This window comes from Salmo salar, chromosome ssa06 (assembly GCF_905237065.1).
Source record: "Salmo salar chromosome ssa06, Ssal_v3.1, whole genome shotgun sequence".
In the NCBI taxonomy this organism is placed as follows: domain Eukaryota; kingdom Metazoa; phylum Chordata; class Actinopteri; order Salmoniformes; family Salmonidae; genus Salmo; species Salmo salar.
The window spans coordinates 45,603,417-45,629,088 of NC_059447.1; the positions used below are offsets into that span (position 1 = coordinate 45,603,417).

Here is a 25,672-nt window from a genome sequence, read left to right on the forward strand (position 1 = left end):
TTTTGTGTGTTCAGATGCCCTGTGTAGACAAAGTCATGGAACCTTATGACAATCAGATTAAATGAACTACATTTTCCAGAGAGAAAATTGGTCCAATTCGACCAGAACACAGCAGGAGGTTAAATTGAGGAGATCTTTACATTTTTCAGTTAAGTGCCTGCACCTGCTGTCCTTTCAAATTGAAATCCAAATGTTTCAGTTGGGCAGTTAGGTTCCTGCAAGAACCCCCACCAACTAAGGAGGTTCCTCGATGAACCCCACCTCCTATGGGGTTCTTGGAAAAACCTTTTGGGGGCAAATTTCAGTGCCAAGAACCCTAAGGTTCTTCAAAGAAGAATTTTTAGAGTGTACTTATTTTAGCTTTTCATTTTTTATTAATTTGTAAAAAATTTGAAAAACGTAATCTACTTTGACATTATGGGGTATTGCGTGTAGGCCAGTAACAAAAAAAATCTAAATGTAATCAATTCAGGCTGTAACACAACAAAATGTGGAATAAGTCAAGGGGTGTGAATACTTTCTGAAGGCACTGTACATGCATGTAGCCTATTGCTGTAGTGTTCATGTCAGGTTCCAGTTAGGTGTAGTCTGATCAAATGGTGAGGTTTGACTGAGGGCCCGTTGAGCTCATTGAGAATCAAAGGATTTATGTCTAATTGGGCCAGACGGGTAAACAGAATGACACACCCTGCACCGCTCATTATGTAAACCTGAAATAGAAACATGGTGGTGAATCATATTTTATAGTATATGATTCACTGACTTGAGATTGAAACGGACCTATATCAAAACACCACGGTTAGTCAACAGGTGTCAAGGTGTTTCAGTGTTATGATTCACCACATAGACCTACATTATCATAGGTCTGATTTTTAAGCACTGCTGGCTAAAACAGAAATATCTCATCTGATTCACAGGGGATTATTACTGTAGAAGTTCATGAAGGGGCTATACATGCTGTGGCACACCTGTATGAGAACGACACCCTAGAATATGACAAGTCGGATGGGTCTGACCCTCTGAATTAGGGCCAAATGTCAACATTTGGCAGAATATTGCTAATCACTAAAGAAAAGTTCTGGTATTAAATGTCAGTTTTTCATATTGCTTTTTCTCATCATCACTTACCATTACATTTCAGTTAATAGTCTGGCGCTATTGCAGTAGTAACATTTAAATTCCTTTTTTATGTCAAAGTTATGGATTAACCTTAGCGCAGCTCATTTGACTCAATAATTCACATGCTAAAATATATGATTGAGGTGGAAAAACAGGAAATAGCGTCTGGTTTTGTAAACCTCAGTCTCTTATAGGGGATTTATTCATCTTCTTCTGAGGTCAAGTATTACTCATCATCCGTGGCCCAATAATTGTCTTTAAAATCCCGCCAGTCTGCCACTTCCACCGAAAGTGTGTTATTAGTTGGTATTTAGCAGAACTAGTGCTACGAAGGTAGGTGTGAGCTGTGAGGTGACTTACGACTTCAGCCCAAACCTGTGAAACCAACAAGGTAACCCTGGAAGACACCACAGACCTGTGGCTTTAGGCAACCGACAATAAACCACTTCTCTTCTAATCCTCAAATCAAAAGGTGTTGGCCAATACAGTCAAGTCCATAATTATTGTCACCCTTGATAAAGATGAGCAAAAAAGACTGTATAGAAAATACAGTAAATAATATAAATACTGAGCTACAGTATACTGTATGCTAAAAAAAAAAGTGGAAATTATATTGTTTTATACTCGTACAATTGCTCAGAGAAAGAGATTTGAGAATACGTTGCGAGGGATCTTAGATCATTCCAGACCCTTGATCTCCTTTGTCTGCTCTTATGGACTGCCCTCTCAGGTTTGAGGTATACTGTAGGTATGAGGTACTTTTCTGCATATGCTTCCATTTTTCGGCGCCAAAGAGCTGTATTTTCATGTCATCTGACCATCTGGAGTTTTAGAAATGGCATTGACACTTTGATTGGAACCGATGCCATGGTCAGATGACAATAACATTTGAGCTCTTTGACCTTGAAAAATAGAAGCATAGTCAGAAAATGACCTTATACCTACAGTAAAATATGGTGGTGGATCTTTGATGTTATTTGGATTCCACTGGTCCTGGAGCCCTTGTTAATTGACCACAAAATCAACATTTTGCATTGTCCATCTCAGTCTCTGTACTTGAACCCCATTGAAAACTTGTGGTTTGAATTGAAGAGGGCAGTCCATATGAGCAGAAGAAGGAAAGATCTGGAAAGATTCTGTGTGGAGGAATCGTCTAAGCTCCCTCCCAACATCCAATCTCATAAAACATGTAACCAAAAAGGCTCACTGTTGTTATCCTAGAGTATTGAAAACAGTGCCAATAATTTTGACCCCCATCTTCAACAAAAACAAATGCTACTTGTTAAACAAAATCTGTTTCTCTGAGCAATTGTATTAGTATAAAATTATATAATTTCCCTTTTTTTTTCGGAGCACACAACATAGCTCAGTATTTTTGCTCATCTCTATCAAGGGTATCAATAATTATGAACCTGACTATGTCTTCTCCCAAACCATCCATGGTTGCCTGGTTATTCTTCATCATACCTGTGTGGATGAGTTTGAAGTCTGATGCTGACTAATATAGATTACTGTAAACTTCACAGACAACAGATTGAAACTCCAACTTCTGACACGTCGCTCCCATATTAGGCTGCCAAAATGCGTGGATGGTTGCCTGGTTACGTCTCCTCATTGGATTCCAATACTAGGGCTACTGCTCATCATACCTGGAGTGTGGAAAATCTATGATACAAGTCTAATGCTGACTAATACACATTACTGTACAACAACAAATTGAAACGTTCTATACTTGGTGTTTGGCTGTCAATGACTAAAACCTGCTAATCAGGAGGGAGAACGTACTACTACTGGATGTGGCACTGACTGCACTTTGCTGTAATTCAAGACAAAAACATGACAACTTAAAATAAAAAAAATGTACACTTTCATCTGACAATAACAGAGTATCATAAAATGACTGATCCACCACAGTGACTTCCAGTAAAATAGTCTGCCATGCACTCATACACTTCTAATGACGCAGAGGCAGATTAGAATAGGGAGGAGTTTGGTATCCATGGCTGCAGATGTTTAGATTAGAAAACGAATACAATGAAAGGAAAAAACTAAATGAAAGAAGTAAACTCCCTTTGAGACATTGTGATATGATCTCGTGGCATGACATAAATAGCACTGGTGAGACTGGCAGCGGTTTGAGGAAGCTAGCTTCCCTGGGGGGGGCACACACACGAGCCAACGCTCAGTGCCTGCTGGCGGATTGTGACTCCTTTACTGCCTCATTGCTTAATCATCTAATTGGATGATTTATGACACATTTTACCACAAAACATAAACACACTGACTGGCTGCTCTAGTTCTCTCTCTCTAAGAGACACAAACACTTAAACATAATGAGGAAAGAACCACTTGTGCTTTTAATAAAATACAGAATTTCAAAAGCATGTTACATGCAGTAGTAGTACGTCAAGATATACAGTTTACAAAAAGGTATTTCCACAAAACATTCCATACAATTTTTCCAGGTACATTCTTTAATAAAAAGTAACAGGAAACGTCAAGTTGTTATTTGGCACCAACTTGAACATAGCAACTGCAGGTGAACACAGGTGAACTGTCTCCAGGTACATGTCACATGTTGACACTGAGTTCCCACGGTATATCCTCATTTTCCTCCTGGCCGTCAGGGTCAAATTGACTCCAGGGAATGACATTCACCTGACAAAGAAATAAAAAGAAAGGATGTCGATTCCTGAGATCAGATTTGATTTCGATTTCATTAACGCTCGCGTTCAACAAGACTGAGTTATGCAGAATACACAATGACATAAGCAGATACATTAAGTCATAAAGTATAATACTAAAGTTAATATTACATAAAGTTAACACCAGTGACTGTCCAGTAAAGTTGCCAGTAATTTAAACTGCACTGGCAATTTTTGTAAGTACTAGAATGGCCAAAATACATACAGACTAAGCAACCCATATGGGTAGAAAACAATTACAAGAGTACAATTGCAATCGAACGTGTGGAATAATTGCTGTAAGAGAACAGTGTGGTACCCTTATGAGTCCTTCCAGATCCTCATCCTGTAGGACATCATCTCGCTCCATCCTGCATTCAACTACAACTTTCCCATTACCTGGAAGACAGATTTTTGTGATTACATTTGTTTTCCCTTATGGCAGAGAATATCCCATGCCTCCACTGTGCACCTAAAAGACATGAAAATACGCTGAGCTGATATCTTCAAAATGATTCCAATGATTAGTTAACTTAGAGTTCAGGGCCTTGTTTCCCAGAGCCGTCGTAGCGTTAAAAATCCTTGTTAGAACCATCTTACGTAGCCAATCTGTTTCCCCAGAGCCTTCGTTAGTAACGATCTTAAAAACCTTTGCACATCTACAAGTGATCCAGACCACTCGTAGAGTAGCCAAAGTGCATCGTTGGATGTTTTTTGCCCTTCCGCGTCACTTTATTCACAGAAGATCTCCGCTAAACATAGAATCAAGATGTTTAGGCTAGTCTTCTGTCTGACATTGACCACCAATCACTTCAGAACGAAGTTAACTACAAATACAAAGTTTCCAAAGTATTTCCAATTGTTACAAACAAGTGAAAGATAAAACCATCAAAAGGGCTGTAGTGGAGCAGGTCGGAAGTTTCAAGTTCCTTGGTGTCCACATCACCAACAATCTATCATGGTCCAAACATACCAAGACAGTCGTGGAGAGGGCACGACAAAACCTTTACCCCCTCAGGAGACTGAAAAGATTTGGCATGGGTCCCCAGATCCTCAAAAGGTTCTACAGCTGAACCATTGAGAGCATCCTGACTGTTGGCATCTCAGCCTGGTATGGCAACTGCTCGGCATCTGACCGTAAGGCGCTACAGAGGGTAGTGCGAACGGCCCAGTAAATCACTGGGGCTAAGCTTCCTGCCATCCAGGACCTATATAATAGGTGGTGTCAGAGGAAAGCCCATAAAATTGTCAGAGACTCCAGTCACCCAAGTTATAGACTGTTTTCTCTGCTACCGCACGGCAAGCTGTACCGGAACACCAAGTCTAGGACCAAAAGGCTCCTCAATTGCTTCCACCCCCAAGCCATAAGACTGCTGAACAATTAATTAAATCGCCACTGGACAATTTACCGGTGCCCCCAATATATAACCTCGTTGTTGTGTTACTTTTTATTTTAGTCTACTTGGTAAATATTTTCTTCTTCTTGAACTGCACTGTTGGTTAAGGGCTTGTAAGTAAGCATTTCACGGTAAAGTCTAAACTTGTTGTATTCGGCGCATGTGACAAATAAAGTTTGATTTGATATGAAAATCGAGATGACTGCATTAAAAAGTTAAATAGGCTTCATGGGTAGGGATAGGTATGGTTAAGATTTTAACTACTCTTACTGATGCTGCTTATCGGTCCGGTACTTTAACGGTATTCTCATCGATTCTTTAATTTTTTTTACCAAGAAAAGGAAACAAATTAAGAACAGAATTAACATTGCTTTATTTTCTGAAATGTAAAATAAAGAAACAATTATTTACAGCAAAAGAAACAGCAATGTTTAGAACAAATCACTATTATAGACTAATGTTGTGATGATGGAAATGTAAAACAAATTAAATAAACATTATTTTCCTGCAAAAGAAAATACTGTGGTATAGAGCAACATGGGTGGGGCATGCAGGTAAGCCGCAAAAGGACTAACAGTTCTTCTTGAGAAAGATCAACATATTTGCCTTCTCTGGCAGAAGACAGGACCTCTCTTGGCTTATCGTGTTCCCTGCAGTCGAAAATACCCTCTCACTAGGGGTGGAGGAGGCTTGAGCACAGAGGTAGCTTGTTGCAATGTTTGTGATGAGGGGCAGAGTAGCTCTATTCTCCCACCACCACATCACAGGATCTTCAGCCATGGAGATGGGAGGCAGGACTTTGCAGAGCTCAACCTCTAGGTCAACACGCTCGCTGAGGGTGAGGGACGAGGTGTCCTGTTGGATTGTCAACCTCAACTCCCTCTCTCTCTCAACTCTGAGAACAGCTCCTCCAAGGCACTCCTTGTTTTGTACAATGTAGGGACTGTCTCCTCCATTTCCTCTCCTTCAGGCTCCTCCTCCTGTTGCTGGTGCTCTGTGTCTGTCTGCTCCGGCTCCTCTGACAGCCCTGGTGTTGCTCCTGTCACATTGGCCTCAACAGTTGCCTTCCTCAGCCTATCCCAGGTGGCGTAACTCACCAGCCTCCCTTTAACCTCTCTTGGGTATGTGGGACGTGACCGTCCCACCTGCGGGACACACTCCCAACAGCCAGTGAAATAGCAGGGCGGCAAATTCAAAACAACCAAAATCTCAATTCAAATTTCTCAAACATACGACTATTTTACACCATTTTAAAGATACACTTCCCCTTAATGCAACCACATTGTCCGATTTCAAAAAGGCTTTACAGCGTAAGCAAAACATTAGATTATGTTTGGACACCACCTAAACAAGAAAAGCCACACAGCCATTTTCCTAGCATGGAGAGGCGTCACAAAAACCAGAAATACAGCTAAAATGAAGCACTAACCTTTGACGATCTTCATCAGATGACACTCATAGGACATCATGTTACACAATACATGTATGTTTTATTCGATCAAGTTCATATTTATGGGAGCACATGATGCCGCGGAGCTGAACAGACGTTGACAAACCGAGCTCTTCAAAGTTATCCTATTATTACCTAAATAACAACGTTGAAACAATATTCTAACATCGGCTGATAAATTGTCAAGTACTTACCTTCCCAAATAGCCATGGACCTCCGACCGAGAGGCAAGAACGACGACCAAAACGTTGTTGAATCCCAAGATAACGATAACGCCACAGCTAGCAAGTTTAGCATTAGCCCTCATAACCCAGACGACAGTTCCAGACTGTTGCTCTCGGCAGGCTCGCTGGCTACTCTCCTCCAGGAAATTCAGGATGGTAACAAAGGTCTTTCTATGAAAATTGACAAGAAATCGGCTGAACTCTATTCTTCCATCGACGACCTGAAATCCTCCATGAATGATCTCCTTCTGAGAACGACTGAGGCTGAGATGCACATTAGCACAGTTGAGGATACCATCGCTCGACATGACCAGGTTCTGATAGAACTGCAGAAGATAATGCCTACCTCAAAAACAAAGTAGACCAGATGGAGAACCAGAGCAGACGTAGTAATATCCGTGTGGTGGGATTGAAAGAGGACAGCGAGGGCCGTGACCTGGTCCGCTTCTTCACTCAATGGATCCCGGATGTCCTAGGCATAATCAACTTCACCAAGCCTCTGGAAATCGAACGCGCCCACAGAACATCAGTGCCGAAACCCCGGCCAGAGGAGCCCCCACGTGCCGTTCTGGTCAGGTTCCTCCGTTTCCAAGACAGAGAGAAGATACTGCAACTCGCAATCGAACATCTCTGAAGAGATCTGAAAATAGCTGTGCAGCAACGCTCCCCATTCAACCTGAGCTTGAGAGGATCTGCAGAGAGGAATAGGAGAAACTGCCCAAATACAGATGTACCAAGCTTGTAGCATCATACCCAAAGAAGACACGAGGCTGTAATCGCTGCCAAAGGTGCTTCAACAAAGTACTGAGTAAAGGGTCTGAATGCCTATGTAAATGTGATTTTTGTTGTTTTAAATTTGCAAACATTTCTAAAAACCAGTTTTTGCTTTGTCATTCGTGTGTATTGTGGGTAGATTGATGAGGATTTAAAATAAATCTATTTTAGAATAAGGCTGTACCGTAACAAAATCTGGAAAAGGTCAAGGGGTCTGAATACTTCCGAATGCACTGTTTTCTATTTATTATAAGGCCCCTGTCACTACCATTTCACCAGGTCAAATTCCTGTACTTTGCAAATAATAGTGATTCTCATTCTTTCTGAAACACAACCTTCTCATAGCCACTGTGGCTGTTCTGCTGAATCTCACCGGTACCCTCCACGATCTCCTCAGCCACTCCGACACCTTGTTAGCTAAGGCCATGCTGTGGGAAGGTGACCTCCATGATGCAGCCGTACTTCCGGGTAATTTCCTGAGGGTCACCAGGTGTGGTGGACAACCTGCCGGCATCGTCACAGTTGGAGATGTCCTTCAGCTGTCCAGAGAAAGGAAGGTTTCATTACATATTGTCGTTGTCTGATAAACCTTAACTACATTCTTGTCAATTGTCATAATTTTTTAAAACCCTAATGAAAGAAGTAACTCCCCTCAATGTACTCTGAAGATTTTATGACTCTAGAACCAAGAACCAAGTTTCATAATTGTATGTTTGTTAAATAGGAAAATATGGTAATTTTTTTCTGAAAAGTTTTTTTTTTATATGAGGTTTTCATCACACAGTGACAGTATACGACATGGGCCATATTCTCCACAGCAGAAATGGATTGACTTCAAAAGTTGGGACTGAAGATGTGCTAATTTAAAGTCTGACAACCTATCATCTGCTTGTGTTGTCAATCTTTTAATGTCTTTATACAAAAATCCTTTAATGTCTTCCTCACACAAAGCTAACTAGCTAGCAATTTCACATTTACATTTTAGTCATTTAGCAGACGCTCTTATCCAGAGCAACTTACAGTAGTGAATGCATACATTTCATACAATTTCATATATTTCATTAAAAAAAAATTCTGTGCTGGTCCCCCCGTGGGACACATTGGCTACACCCACCTAACCAAACAAATATTGTATCTGTTGTATCAATGTAACATAGTATTGGAACATAAAAGAGAAATCTCTGGGCATTGCTGCATTACTGTAACAATGTGGGTGCGCCATCCATTAAATCCCATGTAGTGATTGGCAAAGTCCTGACACTTGCTATGGCTCAGTGGCTTGGAGTTGTGAAGGAAGTTTGGGTACTGCTTTGTGCTCAGCTTAACCTGGAGAAAAGACAGAGAATGTACAATCAGTTCTAAATGTCAATCATTACAATGGTTATAACTTTATGGTGAACAGTGTTTAGGGCAGAAAGTGCAGCAGAGCAGAGTCTACCAGCAAGAGGCCAGTCTACAAATCATCATGGAGTGGTAAGACATTGCCATCTACAGGTCAAGGTCTGGTATTAGTTGTTGGTCATGTGTTAATGTGATGGTTCACAGCAGCTGTGAGAAAAAGACTGCTCAGGGGCCTCTAAGTTGTTTTAAAATGGGGGAAAAGTGCTTGGTTGAAAATATATACACATGTCACATAAGCAATGATCTTATGAAATAACACAATTTAATAAAATCAATTTGGAGTGTATTTTGATATCTCTTTGGAATTTATGTTTGATAATCCGTGCTTCTACACCTGCATTGCTTGCTGTTTGGGGTTTTAGGCTGGGTTTCTGTACAACACTTTGAGATATCAGCTGATGTAAGAAGGGCTATATGAATTTGATTTGAAATTTAATTTGATGAGAACTACAAGCACTAAATTGTACAATAGAGTACCACCGTATGAGTCAATACTCATAAAACAAAATGGTAAACAAGGAATCGTTTTCCCACCAATTTCTCCCATATGGAATTTTAGAAACACTTAAAACAAGGGCTGTGTTTCGTGTAAGCTTACCCTGGCGAGACAATTTGATAACCGTGTAAATCTCTCTAGGACAAGGTGTCATTTATCAATATATTTGCCTGTATTTAACCCCCAAAAATGAAACGCTAATTAGCTGCTAATGTGGCTATCATAAAGAACTACAAATGATCTGGACGAGACTGACGAATCAAGGCAAAGGTAAGAATCTCTGGATTAACTGTTTAATGTTAGCTAAATGTAGTAATGAATAAATTAGCTAAATTGTTGTGCAAGTTTTAAATTGACACAATACCAGTTAGCATACGTGTCAGCTAGAGATGATGTGCAAGAGCTTGCAGGGATTAGTCATTTTACATGTCTACTTTGACTCTAATTTGCATTTTTTAATCAGAGTAAATAGAGCCTAATATATTGATAAAAGTCACCTTGTCCGAGAGAGATTTACATGGTTATCAAAACATCACACCAGCGTAAGTTTACACAAAGCAAAACCCTTATTTTAAGTGTTTCTAAAATCCCCAATGGGAAAAACGAACAGTGGAGAAACCATTTTCCATGCCTGGGCTGCGGAGAAGTACTTGACTAGAGCATAAAACCCTGGCTCGACCACGGCAGCATTGGGACACACCTTTACCAGATATAGCGGTCCAAAGTTACAGAAGATATTCCAGATGGATTCCTTTCAAGTGAAAATCACTTATTAGCCTACTTTACATAGGCTGGCGGGTAGGAGCGTTGTGCCAGTAACCGAAAGCTTGCTGCATCGAATCCCGGAGCTGACGAGGTAAAAACTCTGTCGTTCTGCCCATGAGCAAGGCAGTTAACCGACTGCTCCCCAGGCGCCGATGACGTGGATGTCGATTAAGGCAAACCTTAATCCGACATGCACTCATAATTGACTGTAGCCCATATAAACACCCACAAGCTACCGGTGGCTGAAAACACAATCATCGCAGGATGAACTAGTAACACATTTCCGGCCAAGGGTGGTCCATTTAAAAACCATTCCTTCCTCCCTCACACCTTTTTTTAATTTGTATTTTTTTAATTCATAATACAAAAATCAACAACTTATTTTGCTACATCAAACATGTCTAACAAAACAAAACACAAGTATTAACAAGAAAGTACTAAAACATACAACAAATATCAATAAAATGATTTTTATAAAATAAAAAATAAAATGTATAATTATAATGATTCAGGAAGATGTTATTCTTGTTGTTATTCACTAGGGATAATGTCTTAACAATATAATTAAATTCAATCAAAAATATGTGTAATTTTGGTATAGAATTCTGGATTTCTTTTGTTGTGTATAAAGTATTTGGCAACAAGAATAAAACATTTCACAATCATTTCAATGGTCTTGTTATCATTGCAATAGTAACATATTATATCCTTTATGTCAAAAACATAGGTAATGTTCATAATGGTAAATAAGTATTCTGCAAGGTTTTCCCCAAATTCTGACACAAATTTACATTCAATGAACAAGTGAGTTTGATTCTCACCTTCTTTTTCACAGAAAATATCATCAATAGCCACAAATTTGGACAACATAGAATTTCATGAATATATCCTATGTAGAATTTTAAAGTGCACTTCCTTAAATTTGTTTGGTATACAATATTTGTAAGGCCTTAACCAAGCTTTTTTCCAGACAATGTCAGGAATAAGCATGTTCCAGAAAAATGTTCCTCTAGGCGTAAGTTGGTTCTGTGAATGTAGAATTAGTCTTATATTTTATTACAACAAGATTTCTCAAGTAAGCCCACGCCTTCCAAACTGAGTTCTGGATAAGCTTTGTGATCATTACCAAAGCTAAGATGAGTTTTCATTAGTGTAGTTAGACCACTGGGAATGGCTTTGATCACAGAAATAAACTCTGAAAGGTCATTCAATGTTATAAATTGTTCATATGTAAGAATATTACCCCTGTTGTCAAAAACATCAAGAACAAAGTCAATATTCCTCTCATGCCAGCTGGGGTAGAACAATGACTTATTCCTTACAGTTATGTCTGAATTATTCCACAAAAGAGCTTTATGTGGGGGAAAATTGTGCAGGAAACATATTTTCCAGGCCATTAAAGCTTGTTGTTGAAACCTAGCCAATTTAGTGGGTAATCTTTCAGGAATATAATTACATTTCAGTAAAAATTGAAGACCTCCCAACTTATTATCACATTATTTGGAATGAAATTCTATACTGAATCAGTATTGATCAAACATCTTTTCAACCATGCTTCTACACCTGCATTGCTTGATGTTTGGGGTTTTAGGCTGGGTTTCTGTACAGCACTTTGTGACATCAGCTGCTGTAAGAAGGGCTTTTTAAATACATTTGATTGATTGATCTTGAAAGTGTTATTTATGTCAACAAAATCCAACACTTCCAAACCGCCTACAGCTCTTTTATTAGAGAGGACTGACTTTTTTAGTTTGTGAGACTTATTTTTCCAGATGATGTCAAGAAAGGTCTTGTTGATCTCTTTACAAGTAGAGGGATTTACAAATAAAGATAATGAGGGGTACACAAAGCGAGCCAGTCCCTCTGCCTTGGACAGAAGTACTCTCCCAAGTATAGAAAGATCCCTTTGTAGCCAATTATTAAATATATTTTTTATTTTCTTAATATTAGGAGAGAAACTCATATGTTGTCTGCCTAAGTGTTTTTTTGACAGATGTATTCCTAAATATTTAACTTAGTCCTTTACAGTAATATTTTCTATTTCTTCATCATCAGAGTAATGTAAACATAAGATTTCACATTTAGAAACATTTCGTTTTAATCCTGATGCAATAGAAAATGCAGTTATAGCATTAAGGACATGGGCGACCTGGTCTTTGTCTGTTAAAAAAAGAGTAATATCATCAGCCAGTTGGGAAATGTTGATTTCTTTGTAAAAAATGGTTAAGCCACACAGATTTGCATTATTCAGAATATGTAGAGATAGAATTTCCACAACCAAAATGAATAAAAATGGCGAAATTGGGCATCCCCGTCATACTCTTCTGTTGATACTGAATCTTTTGGATGTATTAAGGTTTAGTAACACAGAACTATTTATACCTTCGTAAAACATGCAAATGACTTTGATAAACTCTTTGGCTTCGGTGAAAATGTTAAGTGACCTAAAGAGAGATTCATGTTCAATTGTGTCAAAGGCTTTACAGAAGTCCAAAAATAAGACTGAGTCAATTGCATCTGAATAATCTAGAAGGTCCAAGACTAAATGAATGTTAGAGCTTATGTGACGGTCCCTCATAAATCCTGTTTGAGTCTCATTTATAATGGTACCTATTCCTTTCTTTTGGCATAAACCAGAGCAATCAATTTGTAATCAATATTTAATGAAGTAATTGGTCTCCAATTGTCAATGAGAGAAGGGTCTTTATCGGGCTTCGGAATCAGTGAAATAAGACCCTGTTTCATAGTGGAGACCATTTCCCCATTTTCAATGCAATCTTGAAACATATTAAAAATAGGGTCTTCTAATAACTCCCAAAACTGTCTATAGAATTCAACTGACAGGCCATCAGGACCAGGTGATTTCCCTTTTTTCATTGAATTCAGAGCCTCTCTAATTTCTTCAATTGACACGGGTGAATCGAAAACTGAGTGGAAATCATCCTCAATTACAGGGACATAATTCTGAATGTGGTAAATGTAGCTTCCACAACCATCTTCCTGAAATTGTGACTTGTAAAGGTTTTCATGAAAGGAATTGACAAATGTTGATATTGTAATGGGTTCTTTGCATAACACATCATTCATTTTGAGTACAGTTTTAGATTTTGTATAGTACAGAGCCGTGTAAAGCTGTTCTAGTTCTAGCTGTAAAGATTTAAATACAGATTCTTCTTCTTGAGATAGATTATCTTTCTTTAGAAAACTGTCAAGCTTGCTCATCATCTCTTTTTCTCTAAGGTTCTTTAATTGCATCAGCTCTTTGGCACGTTTAATGGCTACAACTCTGACTTTATATTTGAAGAATTCCCATCTACTTCCATGACCCAAGTCTTCTCTTGCAAAAAATATCTTTGGCTAACGATTTGATGTTTCCAATGAGAATAGGATCTTTAAGAAGTGTGTTGTTTAATTTCCAATATCCTCGAGTGCCTTTAGATTTTTTTGTAGTGTAATGTCTGCTTCCAACTCACACCCTCAAACATGAAGATCCCCTGAATGCGGCTCACTTTCCAGCCCACTTTCCAGCTCACACTCTCAAACACCTAGATCCCCTGAACGTAACTCACTCTCCAGATCCCAATCACTTGAATTCTAATCACCTGTTCACACACCTATATGTCATTATCACACACTATTTAGTTCAGTTCTTTGCACCCCCATAACTGTGAGGTATTGTTTGTTTTGTGACACACGTCTTTCAGAGCTCTGGGTTTCCCATGATTTACTCCTCCTGTGTATGATAGTTTTCGCCTGCCTCACTAACGATGCCTTTTGCCTATTCCCTGGCTGTACTTTAGCCTATCGGATTTCCTGTCATCTACCTATTGCCTGATCTCCCGGACTACGTTACTAGCCTTTTCCCTGCCTGTACTGTTGCCCTTTTGGACCCCCTGTGTATGACCTTCTGCCTGCCCCTGGACCCAGCTACCTGCCTCCTCCTGTGGTCCTTTGCAATAAACACCTGCTGTGCCCTGCACTTGAAATCAGCTCTTTCTCCCCTCATGTTCATTACAAGTAGCTTGTAAATTCAGATAAATCAAGTGATGATCACGAAAGGGAGCCAACTGATGATCTACATCTGTAACAAAACGGGGGATATTAGGAATAAATATATTGTAGATTTATGTGACATAGTTGTTGTTGGTCCAGGTGTAACCCCTTTGCATCCGGATTGAAATAACGGCAGACATCATCAACAGAGAGATCATTGCATAATGTAGTGAGGACATTGCTATTTTGAAGGCTTTGACTCGTTCTAGGAGGAAAACGATCAACAGATTCATCAGGTGAATGCCGTCTCCACGAACGCGGGAACATTGCCTTTACATTCAATGGAGCGTCTGTGATACGAATTGAATCCAGCCTTAAGTTGTCCAAGGGACACAATAGGAATGTTGGGGCTAGAAACTTGTAAAAAATGTTGATTTGAAAGATAGCAAATAGTAGCCAAGAGATCATGTACCGCAGAGAACAACAGCTTTATTGAAAACTAATCACTATTAGTTTCAAACAGTAAGATTAAGGAATGAAAATACTTAAATGAAATTACTCTAAAATATATTATCCATCTGTGGACATACCAAAAGCTTGGAGCTCTACAAGTTCCCATTTCACCCCTAAATATTAATGTATGCATAAATTGCAGCACCACCTTGAATCATATATCTAAATAACACGTTTTTATAAACTTTTCTATAAATGTACTAATCTAAAATGTCTATAGATCAATGAGTAATAGAGTGAATATCATAGAAAGTGCTGTTGTTGATTTCAGAGAACAAAATGCAAATGCTTGAAAACCCCTGGAGTCAGGCTCTACCAGATCCAAATTAAATCTACTCTAGACTGAAAAGCATGCCTAATGGAGAATCTCAATTGAAAATGCACTTCAGTGCAGGGCAAGGTCTAATCTGTATCTGGGAAACCTAACCCTGGAGACAGGCTCTTGCTGGCTTCCGCTCCAGCCCATGTTTACAGAGTGCAGTTGGCCTCCAGCGACTTCCTGCACTTAGCGACGGTCAGGTAGGTCTCAACCTTGGGGAAAAAAATAAGAATAGGTTATAGTTGACACATTTTAATGTGAATGTTCTAAGTCACTAGGACTTTCTCAAGGCCAGTCTTGATCAATGAACAATAATAGTAACAATATATGGGTTAAAGACCCAAAGATACTTCACAACAGAGAACACAAAAAAACAATTCACTGTAGAAAATATAGGAAGGCACATGCAATTGAAGGCAAAATGGTCTTCCACCTTATGCATGTCCTTCTTGAAGCAGGCCAACAGTTCGTAGTTTCTCCTGATGTTGCCATCGCCCCCCAGGTTCTGGTAGTAGTTCCCGTAGGGAGGCAGATGCTGAGAGTCATTGTCATCCAGGCTCAGTACGCCATCCTGGCTCCCCTGTGGGAGACAGAGAGAGATGCATGGTGGGGTGGATGCGTGCATATCAATATTTGTTTATTGGGCCATTCTAAAAGCACATATAGCAAAAGACATGCATAGATGTCCTTGAATGGGACAATATTCAGTCATTGAATGGGGTGTTACTGATATAGTCACTATTAGTGACTATATATATGAGGTGAGTTACCACATCACAATGTAAAGCACTGAAAGATCTGCTGAGAAGAGGCGTACGTAGTCCTACACTATGCTTTCTAACTAGGAAAGCATAGTTGTATTTCACTTTCATGTCAGTGGAAGATAATAACCACACTGTAAACCCCAATGTGCTGTCATTACTCAAAACTTTTGAGGAAACCGTTGCACTTAATAAACAGAATCTGACTACAGTTACTTAAAGTGATTTTTATAGTCATTACTCAAACCTATAGAGTCACCCTGTAGAGGTTGAGATTTGAGTGGTATCAGCTTGACATTTATTAGTAATGCCCGCACTAAGCCATGTCTCCAATATAATTTCCAAGTGTGCCTTGCCTTTTGAGTGAATTGTCGAGTTATCACCCATGACTGTATTTGTTAGCGACAGAGACATGTTTGTTGTCATTCATTTTCAGTCCTGTGGCCATCAAGTGATTTTCTAGGCAAATATTATCATTATAGTTAAACTCTTTATAACAATATATTACATATCTCATAAGGCCTTATTTTGAGGTGTAGCTTTACCCTAATACAGTGGCCTGAAACTCATGGTTTACAGGCCACATCAGGCCTGCAAGTAGGTTTGCAAAATTCCGGTATGTTATTTATCTTTGTGAAAACGTAGAAAAATGTATGTTATATATCTGTGTGAAGCATAAAATTAATCAATCAATCACTCAATGCAAAAATGCAAATAGTACATGCAAAAACACAGATATTAAAAACAATTCCAAAAAATATACCTGTAGTAGAGCATGCTGGGTAAAAAGTTAATTTGTTATAACTTAAAAAAATTGCATTAATGTGACTCATTTAGATTTGAGCCAGTACCACATAGACATTTTAAGTAATAATGACTTTTCATTGACTGAGTTCAACTTACTAGAAGTATTTGAGTTAAAAATGCCTTGTGGTTTACAGTGCACAAAGTGCGGCACCACAAATGGTCATTGTTCTCCCTCCTTTCTTTACCTTGATGAGCAGATTGATGCCCACTTTGAGGTCGCTGAGCTTCTCAGAGATCTGGTTGGAGTTTCTGACCATTAGGCTGTTGGAGATGGCCAGGGTCTGGCTAGGGTACTCCCAGGATTCAATCAGGCGGAAAGAGATATGGAGCAGCTTCAGGACCTGTGTGTGTAGATGCAGAGAAACCACAGATTATTAGAAAATGAAGTTGAGTTGTATTGTACAGCTTGAGATGCCATATCATTTACATGATACATGGCTGGAGAATGTAGACGTAGAGAAATCGCCGATTAGAGAGTGATGGTTTTACTTACAAGGACTGTGATATGTGGTTGTTTTACCTACCTTAGTTGAAAGCACTGAGGTATAGCAACATTTTACTGCTGATTTTAAGTGTACAATTTAAAACTCCTTGTCATGGCTAGATTTAATTTCCACCATGCATGATGCTGGCTCTGCTAATCTACAGTATATATTTACCCATGGAGTTTACACAATCGGGGATCTGCTTGCCCAATAACTAATGACTAAGTTGTATCGATTGTTCAAATTGAGATGCCCTATTATTTATTTTGGAATCATGCATCATGGAGGATTGTCTCAGCCAGGTAACTTACTGAACTCTTCTGAGTCTCCTGCTTGTCGATTGGGCTCACGATGGAGTCCGAGTTACAGAAGTCCAGCAGGAATATCTTGTTCAGCTGTCTGCGTTCATCAGACAACAGGGTGCCTTCCTGCACAAAATCACAAAGACGGGAGAGAGAATTTTTTTGCCGCTAGGTTTGTGTGAAGAGGACACTCTACAAGAAGAAGAAGAATCTTTGAAACGTTATTTGCTATGTCAAAAGAAGATTCAAAAGCTGTCTTACAAAGTCATTGAACATTTTCTGAGCCAGTAGGTGGAGATGTTGCACCCGGTTGACCGCGATGTTGAAGAGCCGTTGGTTTTCCATCGCTGCCCCTTGACTCAGAAAACAACTGACCAGTAAGACTGGCATCAGCAGAAACACTAAAAGAGAGATGAAAGAAAATAAGAAATGTATAATACGAGTAAGTCAAATTATGTTGCGACATGTTAGTAAGATATTCTCAGCCTATGAACACCAATAGCCTAGCGATTAAGAGCGTTGAGCCAGTAACTGAAAGGTTACTGGTTTGAATCCCTGAGCTGACTAGGTGATAAATCTGTTGATGTGCCCTTGAGCAAGGCACTTAACCCTAATTGCTCCTGTAAGTCGCTCTGGATAAGAGTGTCTGCTAAATAACTCAAATGTAAATCTAATAGATCACATAGCTAGGTTGTTAAAGGAAGTGGTTATGTGTCAGTAGATTATACCCTCATGGCAGTAAATTACTTGTTCACTCTTTCTCTGCCTTGTTGGCCCCTGCCTCAGGGATTAAATGTTTAAGTTAAATGGTATTAAATGGTACACTGACTTCACTTAAAAAAGAAAATAAAAGCTGGTTTACCTTGTCCCATTTTTTTCTCTTAATTGCCAAGGATGATTACTTCACGTGAAAGTGCGGTGGTCGGTTGAGTATGTTGCCGTTTGTTTGGGGCCACTGTTTTTATAGATGGATAACCCATGTTTTAATGTATCAACAGGAGGAAACATGAGATTTCCTCCATTTACCACCTTTCGTTGAAGGGACCTGTTTTTCTATGTGATTGTGGAACAATCAGTGTAATGCGTCAAATCAATCATGAATTTTTCCATGAGTTCGGGAAGAGGTGACCTGTCCTAAAAAAAACGTACTCGATGACTTGAAAAATTAGGGTCAAAACACATACAACACAAACCTCTGTTGTCTAGGATGTAATGAATGGACAAAAGTGACACTCACACACAGACAGACACACACACCGTAACTTGACGACAACACCGGTCATTCTGCCATTCCGCTGTGGTACTGTAGATAACAGCCATTATTTGACAAATGTATTATATTGCTTCTTTATTAGCACCAATATTTTATTGTTTAATGTCAATTGAATGTCCTATGGTGTTAGCACAGACCTCAAAGTAGACACACAGAGAAGGACTTGAGAGGCACATCTTAGAAGGTATGTTTTCTATTTGTTTAAATAACATAAACAGTCACTTGATCAATACCAGTCCGTGAAATACCCACTTTTTATTTTTGTGCGAGAGCCTTTGTTATACCTGACGAAGCCCAATAAAGGTATCTGTTGGAGCAAGTGTGTAGGCCCTACCTACTTCATTGATTGATTGATTGATTTTGGGGTAAAAACCTATATGCCGTTAAGAAAAAGTACACATCTCAGATAACGGATAACACGTGAATGCTTTCAGCCTAGCAGCATGTGTGCTTGACTACACAATGCTACCAGACCAAAGCCTTCACTCTGTTTGTGCCGCACCACCTTACTGTGTTGAGTTTATGCTACACAGGTAGGTGTAGGTGTACTGTGTCTTGACACCTATAAAGGTCACCTGGTCAATAGTCATGACAGTAATGAGATCATGGTTGATGTGTGTCATTGTGGCATATGGGGGAGTAGACTGATCCGGTGTGAACATATTCAACAGAAGTTGTGAACGAGGTCCATATTCAGCGTTCAGGACACGGAGACGTGCTGAATGTCAGGCTAGGCCCAGCACTGTGCTAATCCTTTCCTGGCGAAAACAGAACTCAATCTGTTAATAACCTGCATCACTTTGGAAGGGCGGCTGCAAGTGCATTTACTGACCACATTACCTTGTTGAATATGTGATAGCTGGCTTTCAAAAGAGCATTATACAATGGGTAGTTTTGGCCATGCTATTTGACTGGATGTAGTGATTACTTGTTTTGATAGTCCAGCAAATCCAAAATACTGTATGTACAGCATGTATCAATAAAGATTTTATTCCATCAACCAACATCTCATCATCTGGCCCCATTGTGGGATATGTATTGCCTGTAGGAAAATGTCTTAAATCACTCAAAAAGTTCAGTTGTTGTTTAGGTTTAGTCATACTGCATCACAGTGGTTCCTAAACTTCTCTTTCCTTTATACCCTTATTGACCCTTATGGAAAATCCACATGAAATCACTTGCGAAGTGTTCCAAAAACACATGTTTTCATGTGATCACGTGATCTTATGGGAAGTTAATGTGATAACACGTGACAACATGTAAAGTAACATGTGACAACATTTAAAGTAACATGTGTGAAGTGTTCCAAAAACACATGATTTATTTTCCACGTGTGAAATCAAGTGTTCTTTCTGTAAGGGGAGCCTCACCAACTCTCTCCGTTATGTTATTTTACTCAATCGGCTGTATGGCCTCATACCCATTTATGTTTTAACATGTTTCAAATGATCTGGATTAGGCAATTTACAAATTAACTGGAAATTATTTTTGAACATTATTATCACGCTATAGAAGAAAGATACTCTACATTCCAGAAAATGTCCTGCATGGGTATTGTGTGATACTGTTTTGAGCAATGCATACAGTTGAAGTCGGAAGTTTACATACACATAGGTTGGAGTCATTAAAAATCTTGTTAATAAACTATAGTTTTGGCAAGTCGGTTAGGACATCTACTTTGTGCATGACACAAGTCATTTTTCCAACAATTGTTTACAGACAGATTATTTCACTTATAATTCACTGTGTCACAATTCCAGTGGGTCAGAAGTTAACATACACTAAGTTGACTGTGCCTTTAAACAGCTTGAAAAATTCTAGAAAATTATGTCATGGCTTTAGAAGCTTCTGATAGGCTAATTGACATCATTAGAGTCAATTGGAGGTGTATCTGTGTATGTATTTCAAGGCCTACCTTCAAACTCAGTGCCTCTTTGCTTGACATTATGGGAAAATCAAAAGAAATTGTAGACCTCCACAAGTCTGGTTCATCTTTGGGAGCAATTTCCAAATGCCTGAAGGTACCATGTTCATCTGTACAAATAATAGTATGCAAGTATAAACACCATAGGACGACGCAGCCGTCAAACCGCTCAGGAAGGAGACGCGTTCTGTCCCCTAGAAATGAACATACTTTGGTGCAAAAGGTGCAAATCAATCCCAGAACAACAGCAAAGGACCCTGTGAAGATGCTGGAGGAAACAAGTACAAAAGTATGTATATCCACAGTAAAATGAGTCCTATAATGACATAACCTGAAAGGCCGCTCAGCAAGGAAGAAGCCAATGCTCCAAAACCGCCATAAAAAAACAGACTACGCTTTGCAACTGCACATGGGGACAAATATCATACTTTTTTGAGAAATGTCCTCTGGTCTGATGAAACAAAAATAGAACTGTTTGGCCCTAATGACCATCATTATGTTTGGAGGAAAAAGGGGGAGGCTTGCAAGCCGAAGAACACCATCCCAACCGTGAAGCACGGGGGTGGCAGCATCATGTTGTGGGGGTGCTTTGCTCCAGGAGGGACTGGTGCACTTCACAAAATAGATGGCATCATGGGGAGGGAAAATTAGGTTGATATATTGAAGCAACGTCTCAAGACATCAGCCAGGAAGTTAAAGCTTGGTTGCAAATGGGTCTTCCAAATGGACAATGACCCCAAGCATACTTCCAAAGTTGTGGCAAAATGGCTTAAGGACAATAAAGTCAAGGTATTGGAGTGGCCATCACAAAGCCCTGACCTCAATCCTATAGAACATTTATGGGCAGAACTGAAAAAGCGTGTGTGAGCAAGGAGGCCTACAAACCTGACTCAGTTACACCAGCTCTGTCAGGAGGAATGGGCCAAAATTCACCCAACTTATTGTGGGAAGCTTGTGGAAGGCTACCCGAAAAGTTTGACACAAGTTAAACAATTGAAAGGCAACGCTACCAAATACTAATTGAGTGCATGTAAACTTCTGACCCACTGGGAATGTGATGAAAGAAATAAAAGCTGAAATAAATCATTCTCTCTACTATTATTCTGACATTTCACATTCTTAAAATAAAGTGGTGATCCTAACTGACCTGAGACGGTGAATTTTTACTGTGATTAAATGTCAGGAATTGTGAAAAACTGAGTTTAAATGTATTTGGCTAAGGTGTATGTAAACTTCCGACTTCAACTGTACATTATTGATTTAAGTCTATAACACAACATGTTGGGAAGTGTTCTACCCATCAAGGTTCCCTTGGCTTAAACCTACCAAATTCTTTGACACTGAGTGTGTGAGGTTCATGTTAAATGAGTGTGTGCTCCTTTAAGCGTGCACAATATGTGTAGGCTAAGGGAGAGATAACAAGAGCAAGAAATAGAACATGCAATGTAAGAGTATAGGACAGAATGGAAATAAATGAGCGCAGGATTCACATATTCCTCACACTGGATTCCTCTCTTATTACTAAGAACGGCAACACTAAGAACAGCAACACTAAGTGCAGTATATCTATGTACAGCAGCATGTGCTAATGGTGTTGTCACATGTCACAGGTGTGATGTGGTTGTAACTCACTCCAACTCTGCCTGGGCCTCTGTGCCACATCACACTGACCTTAGAGGTAGGAAGTTTAATGGCGCACCATAATACCTCTCTGTTAAATTAAATTACGCTGAACCAACGTGAACGAGAAGAATTGAATTGGCGTCTGTGCCCACTGGGTTGTCTTGTTACACTTATCGAAATATAGGGCTTGTATTTACATCAAGGGGATAGAGGTGAGCTACCTCTACACTGTTCTAAGGAATGAAACTGCAGTCAGGTGCCAGTGAGTGATTATATCACTCAGTTCAGCCTCAGCTGCTCAACACCAATGAGTGAGGTACACGACCCACCGCCACTCTGTGTCAAACAAGCCTGAGACCCTGAAGCAATCAAAGGTGATATGCACATCCGAAACTTGAACCTCAAACCCTGACAATGACTTGGAGCGGAAAAGCACATGGCCCCTGTAGCAAACACCAATGCTCCCCCACCCTCCCATCCCCTGGCAAAGAGCGGTCCTCCCTGGCCCTTAGAGTCTCCCAGTGTTTGGTCCCAGGCCAAGATGTCTTCATGCCTTCTATGCTATTCAGTCCCCTGTGCCAGAGACTGTAGCAGGAGCTACATGAAGGAGAGAGAGAGAGGATAAGTGCATGATCAGCAGGCAGGGTTTTACCTTGTGAATACTCTTACGTAAATCAAATGTCAGCTCCTGATATTGATTTGTAGTTTCTGTTCTTGACATGTTGAGTTGTGCAGTATTTGTATATACTACATGGCCTAAAGTATGTGAACACCTGCTCATCGAGCATCTCATTCCAATATCATGGGCATTAATATGGAGTTGGTCCCCACTTTGCTGCTATAACAGCCTCCACTCTTCTGGGAAGGCTTTCCACTAGATGTTGGAACATTGCTACACGGAATTGCTTCCATCCAGCCACAAGAGCATTAGTCGGTCACTGATGTTGGGCGACTAGGCCTGGCTCGCAGTCGGCGTTCCAATTAATCCCAAAGGTGTTAATTGGGGTTGAGGTCAGGGCTCTGTGTAGGCCAGTCAAGTTCTTCCTGACCGATTTCAACAAAAAATGTCTGTATGGACCTCGCTTTGTGCACAGGGGCATTGTCACGCTGAAACAAGTAAGGGCCTTCCACAAACTGTTGCAACAAAGTTGGAAGCACAGAATCGTCTAGAATGTCATTGTATACTGTAGCGTTACGATTTCCCTTCATTGGAACTAAGGGGCCTAGCCGGAACTATGAAAAACAGCCCCAGACTATGTACTCAGAATATTGCAAAATGTGCTTTAGCCGAAAAGCTATTTTAAAATCTGACACCGCGATTGCATAAAGGAGTTCTGTATCTATAGTTCTTAAAATAATTGTTATGTATATTGTGAACGTTAATCGTGATTTAGTAAATTCACCGGAAGTTTGCGGTGGGTATGCTAGTTCTGAACATCACATGCTAATGTAAAAAGCTGGTTTTTGATATAAATATGAACTTGATTGAACAAAACATGCATGTATTGTATAACATAATATCCTAGGAGTGTCATCTGATGAAGATCATCAAAGGTTAGTGCTGCATTTAGCTGTGGTTTTGGTTTTTGTGACATATATGCTTGCTTTGAAAATGGCTGTGTGATTATTTTTGTCAGGGTACTCTCCTGACATAATCTAATGTTTTGCTTTCGCTGTAAAGCCTTTTTGAAATCGGACAATGTGGTTAGATTAACTAGAGTCTTGTCTTTAAAATGGTGTAAAATAGTCAAATGTTTGAGAAATTGAAGTTATAGCATTTTTTAGGTATTTGTATTTCGCGCCACGCGATTCCACTGGCTGTTGTCTAGGGTGGGACGCTTGCCCAGGGAGGTTAACAGTTCTTTTGAGCGCGGTACACATCATGCTTCATTGACAGCATGGACAATGTTGAATGTTTATAATTTGAAGGAAAAGAGACCCTTAATCTTAGACTTGGTACCACACAGCCACTCCACTGAATAGCAGGCTAATGATTGCTTTAGAATGCGTGCAGTTAGCCACTGATTCCTTCCAAACCACTCATTGTTGAATTTGCTATTTCCAACTTGTTGTGTAATGTTAATGTCCAATGGCCGATGAGCACTGATACGTTCTATATATAATTTTTCTTCATTATTTCTCTTCATATGACAATGATTACAAAGGATTTTCCAGTAGATTGTCGACTTGATTCATGATGATGTCCAATCAAAGCTATTGTAGATATAATTTGATTTTATGTCTTTTTATCTGTGGCCAATGACCTTGAGCCTTCTTGGATGGGCACTTCTAATGTAACTCTGTGCAGCACCCAAGGGGCTTGAATTTTCTAGCTCTACCCTTAGACTTGGCGGTGACATAGTGTTCCCATGAGTGACAGAACACTGAGCCAATCATGGCGCAACGCTCTGTATTTTCTGCGGACTTGCCCCACCACCACAGAAAGCACAGAGCTAGGCTGAAACACCTACATTTTGGAGCTGCCTTACTCAAGAAAACAAAAAAAGAGACCATGTTTTATGCGGCTTTAGTAACTCAATGATATATAAAACATTTTTACATAGTTTGCAAACTGATATGTGACACGTATTAATGCCAAAATAACATGCAAAATACGCAAGCCCCCCCCCCCAAAAAAAAAATTTGCTAAAAAGGTGGGGCTCAAAACAGGTGGGGCTCTGTACCACCTGAACTGAATGACTGGTTGCCACTGCTTCACAACCACCATGACTTCTATCACCACCTTACTTCTTGAACTTTGATTAAGATCTTTCAGCAGAATAGAATATGAGGATGTGATACTATAGAATCCCCTATCGAAATCTAGACAGAGAGCTGAGGAGCAGCAAGGCAAGCAGTAGGTCATTAAAATTACAAGATCTATATAGAGACGCCTGTCAGAGAATATGCTTCCGCTGCTCAGTGCTCACTGTCACCCTCGGCATCCTAAGCGAGGATACCGTTCAGGGGCGTATTTAAGTTTGGGAAGACTACCAGGCTTCGGTATTTGCTGGCACATGTCCAATGTCTTCCAGAGTGTTCTGCAGGGTCCAGTAAATGTGCTGTGACACCCTGCGAGGTCTCCTGTCCCCATACTCTGTTATCCAATGAATAAACATGTTGGTTGGTTGATGGACAGGAACGTCACCAGGACTGGGCTTTTGGGGCTTTAGCCCTGAATGATTTTTTTGTCAGTCCCAAATCTTTTGCGCTGCTGCTGCTGAAAATAATATATATATACTGCTCAAAAAAATAAAGGGAACACTTAAACAACACAATGTAACTCCAAGTCAATCACACTTCTGTGAAATCAAACTGTCCACTTAGGAAGCAACACTGATTGACAATAAATTTCACATGCT

The 25,672-nt window shown here is 39.8% G+C and overlaps 1 protein-coding gene and 1 long non-coding RNA gene across 2 annotated transcripts; both read right to left on the minus strand.

The window, feature by feature from the left end:
- Positions 1-3,453: 3,453 nt before the first annotated feature.
- On the minus strand, positions 3,454-10,473 carry LOC106607524 (uncharacterized). Its single transcript, XR_001329221.2, has 5 exons — positions 10,246-10,473; positions 8,849-8,974; positions 8,022-8,187; positions 4,123-4,202; positions 3,454-3,777 (listed from the first exon to the last, which is right to left on the minus strand). It is a non-coding gene; the product is annotated as an uncharacterized lncRNA (long non-coding RNA).
- A 4,299-nt stretch (positions 10,474-14,772) lies between these two features.
- Positions 14,773-18,502, minus strand: LOC106607462 (somatotropin-2). The gene is made up of 6 exons (XM_014204437.2): positions 18,353-18,502; positions 17,752-17,891; positions 17,500-17,616; positions 16,889-17,044; positions 15,569-15,715; positions 14,773-15,347 (listed from the first exon to the last, which is right to left on the minus strand). Exons 1-6 carry the CDS (start codon positions 18,360-18,362, stop codon positions 15,285-15,287), a joined length of 633 nt encoding a protein of 210 aa, XP_014059912.1. The 5' UTR covers positions 18,363-18,502; the 3' UTR covers positions 14,773-15,284.
- Between the last annotated feature and the right edge of the window lie 7,170 nt (positions 18,503-25,672).

Excerpts from the sequence above, each read along its gene's own strand:
- LOC106607462 (XM_014204437.2), bottom strand. Across the intron at positions 17,617-17,751 it reads AGAAAATGTTCAATGACTTT|GAAGGCACCCTGTTGTCTGA; the intron begins GTAAGACAGCTT and ends GATTTTGTGCAG. Across the intron at positions 17,045-17,499 it reads AGGAGACTCAGAAGAGTTCA|GTCCTGAAGCTGCTCCATAT; the intron begins GTAAGTTACCTG and ends CTACACACACAG.